This window comes from Pterocles gutturalis, unplaced genomic scaffold (genome assembly GCF_000699245.1).
Source record: "Pterocles gutturalis isolate BGI_N339 unplaced genomic scaffold, ASM69924v1 scaffold373, whole genome shotgun sequence".
Lineage (NCBI taxonomy): Eukaryota > Metazoa > Chordata > Aves > Pterocliformes > Pteroclidae > Pterocles > Pterocles gutturalis.
This window is the reverse complement of record NW_010120117.1, coordinates 158,148-168,004: the sequence shown is the minus strand read 5'-3', so window position 1 is coordinate 168,004 and position 9,857 is coordinate 158,148. Positions and strand designations below refer to the sequence as shown.

Here is a 9,857-nt window from a genome sequence, read left to right as displayed (position 1 = left end):
ACCAGTGCTGGTTCTGAATTGTCTCTGAGCTAACCATGCCTTCTCTCTCTGTAAAAAACAAGCCAAAATCCTCTAATAGCCCTCCTCAAAAAAATAACCCCACAAAACTCCAAACGAAGCAAAATTGAATAGTTGGTTTCCTGACTCTTGGGTAAATATTAGATAGATTCCCAATTTCAACCTGAAGCAGTTTATTTGGCTGCTGTTCACAAGTCAGACACAGCAATAATCAAGGAAATCTCATTTGATTCAGGTTGGGTAATATTGCCTGAGGGGTAACATCATTTTCATTTCCACACATCCAGCACTGGCACAAAACGGCATGGACAGGTATGAAAAATGGATCATGGATCCTTGGTGATAAAAATCCAGCTGATAGTTTAATTTTTGTGTAAATAATAATTACCAATAAAAATGTTGCTTGAAAAAAAAGAGAATGTGAAAAGAAAAACACTGTTGCATTTGATAAAGCAAAATCCTTTTCAGTATTGCCAAAAAAACAAAAAGAAAGAAAAAGAAAATACGAAAGAGAGTCAAAACAAATGTAGCTGTTAAATAAAAGATCCAGGTACCAAAGAGCAAAATTTAATGAAAGCCAAAACTGTTAAATATGGATTCCTGTTGAGAAAAAAAATGTCAATGTCTTTAAGAGTTTTACCATTACTCTATTTTTAAGAAAAGTGTAGTAAAAATACATATTACAAGTTAACATTTTTCCACGCTTTTGTCCTATTCATATTTTTTTTAACCCCTCCACTGATCAAAAGCCTTTAAAACCTATGTCTCACATCTTCACGTCACAGGCGGCCAGTCCTCGCACAGATGTGCTGCTTCTCACGAGTCTGTCCAACTGCCCGGTTGGGCTTCCCACACCCTGCTGCCTTGTGGTCCTGTCTTTGGAGGAGGACGGGGTGCTGATGGGTATCAGCAGCCTGCTCCCACCACTGTGCTGGCTGTGCAAGGTCTGAGACATGGCAAGAGCTGGGCCAGGAGATGCATCCGAGGGCTCTGGGCACAGAAACAGGCTAGCTTGTGGGATGCCTCCACTGTGCTAGCACTTACACAGAGCTGAAGTTAAAACTAAGAAAAGAAAAGCAGACAAAAAATAATGATAACCAACACAAAGTGACTTGAAGAGGTGTTTGGAGCGGCCGACAACAGAGTTCATGTTTGGTGATGAGAGATGAAGATCACAAGGGTTTCCAGTGGTGGAGAGAGGAAAACATATTGGCACAAGGCATGCTGTGCTCGTGCGTAGGACCTTGACTCTGACTTGCTGGTCTCCAAAGTGTTGCTTGCCAAGTGGGTAACTGGAACAGATACTTCAGACTGAGCTGGTGTTAAAGGTGGTAAATGTATTGCTCTGCACATTCATACACTAATGGAAACTGGTATTCTGGCAGATTCCAGCTGTACTTATGGACAGCTGCCTAGACAGATCCTCCTCGCAGACCTGTGCCAGTCATTTGCCTGCAACACTTTCTCTTCATCTGCCTCCCTTCTTTTCCTGCTCCTCTCTTGCTACGTTGCAGAAAAAAATTAAAAAAAAAAAAAAGCAAAGGAAAAAAAAGAAAAAAAGAAAAAAAAAAAAAGACAAAGCAGCTCTGAATGCTCTGATAGTGTCTCAGTCCCTGAACAGATATTTGCTGGGTCCTGTGAGAAGCTTTGAACTTTATTTGCCATCAGTGATGGACCTGTGAGATGGGACAAGGCTAAGTGTGTCCACTGTGGTCCCTGCCCCACAGATCTTCTCTCTCTCCAGATGCTGCCCAGGGAATCCTTCACTTCTGGGGAGGTGTCTCAGGCCCACCAGGGTGGGAAGCATTTGTCTGTCCATGCCAGCAATTCACAGAATGAACCTTTTGTCTGGTTCTGGAAAACCATCCTTGTTGCTTTGATCTCCGTGCCTGTGGTCGGACTCCCAGCTGCTTGTCTGACAGTGCGGGTTTCTGCAATACCGAGTTTGGGGTCAGCGACCTGATCTCCTGGCTTGTGGATGCTTCCCCCTCCCTAAGGATACACGAGTGGGAATCTGCTACTTTTGGCTTTGTTACCAGACAAGCCACAAGTCAATGGGAAGGCTGAGTTTGACCAGCCCTGATACTGTCAAATGTCATGGACACTTGGATGAAGCTCTTGTAGGGTCTCCTCCTTGGTTTGCTTCAGCAGTTCCTTCCAGGAGGCCATTCTGGCCAAGTATCTACAAAATGTCCCTCTTAATTAGAAAAATGGCCATAAAGGGATTTCAGAGCAAAAAGGCAGGGATATTCCCATTGCAGCCCCATGACTTCTAGCATGTTTTACTGGTTAATAGGCAGCCATCTAGAACTGGATGTCTTGAGATGGTCTATTCCTGGCTCAAGGTGGTTCCCTTATGTGACCACCAAAAAGGGAGCACACACAGAAGCTAAGCAATGAAGAAATGGTTCACAATTGCTTATTAGCCCCCAATAACCTAGGCAGGAGAGTCACATGTGAGGGGAATGTGGAATTTACTTCCTCTCTTCCATTAACACCAGCGGACCATGATCTTAGACCAACCATCTGCTCTAGTCTGCCGTGCATGATGCTCTCCACTCCAGGCACATTGTTCTTCTATTGAACCACCACTCATCATCTCTGGAAGGATTATCACTTTGTCCTCAGGTTACCTGGGGTTTTCAAACTCACTCATGACTTTGCCCCTGTAAAACAGCCTCGTGTTTTTGTTGAGGTTCTTTCTGGCATCAAAGTCCTTCCTGTTGCAGGGAGAGCCCTTCGCAGCTTGTTGCAATAACTCCACAGCCCGAGTTCACATCAGAACAACAGAAGGCAGAATCACTATGGACAAAAGGTGTCAATGCTGACACCCTGCAGGGAGTTCAACTTGCCATTTGTTGGATTTTCTTTTTGCTGTTAGTAGCTCAGACTTTATGGTTTGCATCCCAAACTAAACCAGATTGAAGGACTGAGCAGGGAGGGGGGAAAAGGCTGATGTTACCCTGACACCACAGGAATTAGTAAGAAAAAATATATATATTGCACACACCAAGACTTATTAACAACCAAGTTAAAACAAAATGGCATAGTCCTCATTAGTGTTCCAGTGGTTCTTTGATCAGGGATGGTTCACGAGTCTGTTAAATCCCATTACACTCTCCTTATTGCAGTACAGACCTGTTTCTGTTCTCCTGCCAGTGGATCTGTTTGCAAATAAAAAGGGAAATAGATTTGATTTCCTCAAGAAGATCCATCCAATAGTCCCTTCTGTCATCGTCATTTGTCTTGTTGGTGTTGGGTTTGTTTTTTGGCTCTGGAAGGGGTGGAGTTGGGCTGCCCCTGCTCTCACCCAGGCAATGGGTCAAAAGGCCAATTATAATCCCGTAGCTCCCAGGGACATGCCGGTGCTGTGGCTCATGCACGGGATCGTCTGCATGGATTTGGGGAAATCGTGGCTGACTACACGTCCATTTTCTCCACTGCCTCCTGCTGCAGCCGGCCTGGGAAGGGTTGATGTCCGTATGGCTTCGTTGATTGATTGCTGTGGGATTAAACAAAAACCCTTTTTAGGAAGGACGGGGGGGTCTCCCCCTGTCCTTAGCAATGTTGGAGAAATTACAATATAAACCAGTGTTGTCTTTCTGTCACTGTTTTCTCCCTCCTTGTCTCTGTTCAGACTCTCACTTTCTGCTTCTACTGCATCTGCTCTGTTAATTCTCATCTTTTCTGCATTCAAAATCAAAAGTTTCAGTAGTATTTTGGGTATAAAGCATACGTGCCATATGCAAAAACTATTCAAACTCCACAAGAACAGTCATCCTGGAGCTGAGCAGAGGTATTATACACACGTCCCCCATAGATATGCAATTACTACTCCAGTGCTGTTATGTATGGTGGACTCTGACTCACTGCAAGCATACGGTTAACTTTCCTCATGTGAGAAGTTGAGCATGTGCCTACGTTTTTGCCTACAGTGATGACTGAGGTAACCGGGAAACGCAAACCTAATTCAGGAAACCAAATCCCATCTTCCTGTTCCAGATACCATCCACACTGTTTGCTTTCAGAGGTCTAAGGAAACCACCTGTTTAGAACAACTAAACTAAAAGATGAAGCCAATTTGGTTTCTTTGTGTTGAAGCTATCTCTAAGGGCACCACCATCCTTTCTGGACTGGGATATCCAGGTGAAGAATTATCCAGAACAGATAAATATGGAACAACTATTCAGCCACTGGTGGTGGGAGCCAGCCAAAAGGACAACATTGGGAGGAACGATTCCTTCTCACAGTGGCTGGTTTTAACATGGCAAGAGCACTGCAAGCTAACGCTGACATGAGTTAGTGGGTCAGCCAACAGCAGGACAGAATCTCCTTAAGACTAGAACTATGGAGCTATTACATTCTGACACTCTCGTCGCAGTGTATTTACGATATACCTGGCTTTACAGTGTAGACAGGAATTCTAATTTAATTTTTTGTATATTCAGGAACATTAATTGCTCACATTATCTTACTCAATGTACCTCTCATTGCCTGTAGAATTGTCTGAACCCCAATGGGAAAAGAGCTATTGCGCATTTTCAGGGAATTAGAAATGTTATTATCGCTGACAAAACATTAAGCACGTTGTGAAATGGTGACATAAAACCCAAAGAAACTATGGCTTGTTTTCCTTCTGATTTTGGGTAAGTTTCAGAGCTCAGGGAAGTGAAAATTTCTCTAAATTTTATAAAACTCACTGCACACTTCATATACTCATACTGACTTCCATACTCATGGCAGAGGTCAAGATGAGGAAGAAAAGGCATCTGTTACTCTCACAGCACAGATCCCGCTGCACCCTTTTACACAATGGTATCTGAATAAGGGATCACCTCTGCCAGGCATCTGAGTCAAGATGTATCACAGATGCTGCATTAAATGTGTGTTCCTAAGCTTCTCAGATCTAATCCGCTCTTGACACAACACTCTGAAACTCAGGCACACCGCAGTTTAGGGCTGACACAAATCTCCTGGGTCATAGGAGGCATGCTTCTGCAAGACCATGACAGGGTGGAGAAAAAAAAAATTATGGGAGACACTGGAGGCCAATTTCTCTCCAAGAAGATCCATCATCCTGAATTTGGAGACCCACATCATCTGTTCCAGTACAACAATGCTCTGAGCATATATCACTGCTGCCAAACCTGCAAACGGTGCCAGCAGGGTGCCAGCAAAGGGAACAACAGGATCTGATTCATTACTGCACTACCCCAGTTTTATCTTGCTGGTAACTGCTTGGGTTTGGGGATTTTTTCATACTGCGGTAACGACTGTACCATGCTAACCCCAGCACACTTCATCCGTGCTGCACACGCATTGCCACGGTCTGCTCCCATTAATTTTAAGGAGCAGCAATGTGTTCCTGTGCATGACTTTGCTCTATATCTGGATTTTGAACTAGCACTATGCCACATGTCTGGTCTTGCATCAGCTCCCCATTATGGCCCATTTGACCCTCTTTTAGCTTCCTCTGAGTCTCCTGTTCCTCTCTAGCAAGCTGAGTGACACGGTCACTTTATTATCCCTATGTCTTGGCTTTCCACCCATGGTCTGGGCTGCATCCATCTCTGAAGGCAACTTTGGAGCCGGGGTAGGATCAGAGAGAAGGTGTGAAAGGCCGGGGAATGGGTTGCCACCTTCATCCGCTTTGATTCACTTCTGGACTTGTAACAAAACTCGATTAAGGCAACCAGCATGGCTAGTCCGAGCCCGCCGATGAGGATATAGAAAACCCCCGCCACATTGCTGAGACTCAGTGCGCTCGTCTTGTCCTAGAAGAGAAAGGAGAAGGGAGGGAGGGAGGGGAGGGCATGGGGGAAGGAGAACAATAAAATTAATATGAGATTGCTCTGGGAGGGATGCTGCACAATATAGCAATGTTGGCATTAATTCATTTCCCCCTTTAAATGAACAGGTGACATTTCTACAAGCATTTTCATTTCTTAATTTAGTGTCTAGTAAATCTAATGTTTCCCCCACACAAACAAATAAACATTTCTTCAGCAATATGACTCTTTATAAAGGTTTGGGATCTCCGTTTTTCAATCAGCTAACTTAAATGCTTATTTTACCCAAAATGCCTAGTTTAAATTATTGATTAAAGGAGGAAAAAAAAAAGTACTCTGCCTCTGTGACATTTTCTTGTCCCTGATGTCTCGCCTGAAATAACCCGTTCTCTTGGAAATGCTCATTCCTCCATTCCTAGATTGTTTCCCCCGCAAATTCTGTTGCTGAGCAACACATCGACATGGCTGGGGTTTTTTCTTTGCTTTTTTTTTTTTTCTTTTCCTCTTCAGTACTGAGGTTGAGGTGACACCTGAGCTGTCCTCAGAAACTCATTTGATTTCTGTGTAATAAGGCAGTTATTTCTTATGCAATCAAGACCCATTGATGCATGTCTAAGCTAATTATTTGGTTGGCAATAAATAGGGCTATTAACGGACCACAACTCACAGTCAGCAGCTACATTCTGATTTTACAATTGCCTAATGAATTGTCATGGCTCTCTGGGGAAGAGGCAAGTCTCAGAAAGACTCATTTCACTGCTGGGGAAACTGAGTTCCCATGTCTGATCCCAATGTCACTCAGTGCACACCTCAAAACCTTCTCCTCCATGCTGACCAGGTGGGCTTGGGGTGTTGGGGTAATCTGGGCAGCAGCAGGACCCAAAAGCTTGGCTCAGCTCTGTGTACAAGGCTCCTGTTTCTAGAACACTCTTCTCTATAGCGCAATCAGACAGAGGTCCTCTGCTCCGTGCTTGTTGCTGCTCTGCAATATCGACTCGATACCTATTTGCCGGTACAGATTCCCCAAGCGAGCCCAACAGGTCAGCACAAATCTGTTGGAGCGACCAGGGTCCGACCAGCATTGACAGCCCTGCTCCCTGGACATGGGAGGAAAATTGCATATGGATCATTTGAGATGCAGCAACACAGTTAAAGAAGAATATTTATGCCTGTAGAAGTGTCTGCAGTCAGTAATGAAGCCTCTGCATGGTTCCCTGCTAGTCCATGGACACGTGGACCGGTGGGTGGCACAGCTGGTTCCTCGCCCTTGTAGGACAGTTGATTCACTTGATTCGCTTGGCAGGTTTTACAATAAGCAACCCACAATTTCAGGAAGGGCAAGGATTCAGGAAGCAGAAAACTATACTGGAGTGATGTTGAAAGGGTCCAAAACCAAACACCAACATGAGCATGGAGGATTTTGATTCAAGAGCAGTCTGCCTGACACCGGCACTGTCTTTTAGGTATTTGCAAAAGGATTTGCAAAAAACATTTTGCAAAAGGATTCTGTCTTTTGCTGTATTAGGGTTGGATGGCAAAAAAAGTTAACCCACAAAGCATGAAAACATTTCCTTTCTCCAAATTAAAAAAACCTCTTGTAACATGACTTGGTTTTTTCTCGAAGAAGAAGAAAAGAGGGTTCCAGTAAAGAATGCTAAAAGAATGGGTTTTTTTTTCTACTGCTCCTTCATCTGGCTCCACTGCCCATGTGAGCTGCAAAGCTTCTGCCCCACTGGAGCTCTCACTGCAGACTCCAGTGCCACAGGGAGCAATTTTCCATCCTGAACCCTCTGATGAAGGATGCTGAGGTTTGGATAGGGGTCACTCCTGCAGAGTTTTGGTTGCTGGAAAAAACTCCCCAAGTGATCTCATTTTCCGTGCTTCGCTGTCGACATCGCTGCCAAGAGATTCACCGCTGTCACCATGAGTGTCGCACTGCTGCAGACCTGATGGTGGCCGCTGTTGGACAGGTTTGGTTTCTCCCTTGTACAATCTTCATATGCTGGTCAGTTTGCAATCTTGCCGATGCTTCCTGTGTGCTCTCTATAATGAGAGATTTCTGCTAACATCCTCTTAATTTCTGCAGTTTCCATATCTGAAGGATTATTTTTCTGGTCTTTTATAATCTGCCTTCATGTATTTTTTTCCCCCAGGCTTGACTGTACCTTTGTTCAGTCATCTCTTCTCTGCAGATTACTGGGTACACTTTTAAGCACCAGCTGAAAAATGTAGGGAGTTTTTTAGAGAAGATTTAGAAAAGCGGAGCAATTACTTGGAGAAAACTGGGTTACAACACATCAGGTACTTTGGCTCTTCAAATTCAGTCTGAAGGGGCTGCACCAGCTTCAGTCAGGGACAAAGACATTAGAGGTGGGCTGCACTCCTTGACATCCTAATTCTTTAGCCTGGCTCCTTAATGGAAAGTGGCTGCTTAGCACATGCTCTGTGCTCAGAGGGAAGGATGGGGACAGGGAAGGAGGTGGAATAGCCTATTTGTCTGTGTCTTACTAATAATTTTCAGCTCATACTTTGACCTTGATTTGATAGAAGGGTGGAGATCTCCAAGATATCAGGGACCTCCAAGCTTTGTGAAAAAGAATGACACTGTAGAGGAAAGAAAACCTACTAATGCTCTCACTCAAATGTATCAGCGCAATCCATACTAGGCATCAGAGACCCCACATGGGTCTTTGGCTTGCAGCCACAGGTCAGTAGGAAACCTGGCTTCCTTGGCTCTGCTGGGCATGGGAATACACAAATTTCAAGTTTTATGGGCCATGATACTCCTACATTTCCACCGTCAGTTTGGGGGCCATGGTCCAATAGGGCACTTTCTCAGCCGGCTGCAATGGCAGAGCGGTCTGGCAGCCAGGACAGGCTGCTGGTTCTTCATTTCTGCTTTCCTCCTGATGCCAGGGGCAAATGGACCAGTAAGCAATTGGTGACCCAAAGCAGTTTCCTGCACCACTATTTCATACAATCAATTTCACAGGTGTGTTTTTCTTGCATTTACTTTGCAGCAGCATTATTATTATTACTGTTAGTATTATTATTACTATTATTACTGTTATTACTACTGTTACTATAATTATTGGGACAATTTGGGTGCACTGAAAGTTGTCTTATCTGGGATAAGCATAATGAGGTACAGCAGTGGGAAAACCTGCTGGGAGGGAGAGAGCAGCCTGAGTTTCACCTCTGCCACAATAACAAGGTTTCTCCCAATGAGCCAGAGACACGGCAGCTTCCGCAGGGCACTGAGGCACACCAAACCGCGGGGGCACGGCTGATGACCCAGCCTGTTATCCTGTGCCAGGCTGAGAAGTGAAATTGCTCCTGTGGTGTTGCTTGACTTCTTGTTCATTCTTTCCTTTTTCTTTTCCTTTTTGCTTCCTCCCCTCTCCCAGCAGGACATGTAGAGATGCTTTCTGGGCTGGAGCAGCATCTTATTGCTCTCCCTGGCTGCAGGACCAGACCCACACGAAGGGTAGGAAACTCTGTATGCCCCACTGAAGCTTTGCCTGCTGTTTCCGTACACACTCCTGCCCTAATAATGCTCATAATAATAAAAAGTCCCAAATTACGCTAACTGCTTGAGAGGACCCTCCCCTCCTCACTGTTCAGGCTCTGTGACACCAGATGCTCTCCCGCAGAGCTGCCCATCACCGAGCCAGCTTGTTAGTGGGAGTGTAAATGTCACCGCTCATCTCCCGCAGCAGCGGAGCGCTGACGTGGGGGGAAGATTGGCAAGTGAAAAGAGAAAGAAAAACCCATCTTTCCGAAAGCCTGGCCTTGTTGCTGCAGCAACCAGGCACCTTCCAGTCTGTTCCTTTCAAACGTGGCACTGCGTCCGTCATCCTCTGTGTCAGTTTGTTCTCCTTGGCTGAAAGGCACTAAGGCCAAATTTGCCCAGTTTCCCAGCACGGCTGGTCCTTTTTTTTACCCTGCATGACCAGAGCCCATTGGCATCACAGGGTAATGGCACCTAGAGCTGTTGTGGTCTCCACAGAAGAGGGAATGTCCTTAGAGCAGTTGGTGGCTTCAGAAGTT

At 45.1% G+C, this 9,857-nt stretch overlaps 1 protein-coding gene across 3 annotated transcripts in view; it reads right to left on the bottom strand.

The window, feature by feature from the left end:
• Window positions 1-3,006: 3,006 nt before the first annotated feature.
• Window positions 3,007-9,857, bottom strand: part of GRIA1 (glutamate receptor, ionotropic, AMPA 1) — a 119,991-nt gene continuing 113,140 nt past the window's right edge. For 2 of the 3 annotated variants that reach the window (XM_010076752.1, XM_010076754.1), the window contains 2 exons: window positions 5,658-5,792; window positions 3,353-3,541 (listed from right to left, as the gene is read on the bottom strand). In XM_010076752.1, the coding sequence (XP_010075054.1) occupies window positions 3,353-3,541; window positions 5,658-5,792 (324 nt within the window). Of the gene's footprint in view, window positions 3,542-5,657; window positions 5,793-9,857 lie in introns of all 3 variants that reach the window. The other variant, XM_010076753.1, reaches the window with a different exon arrangement.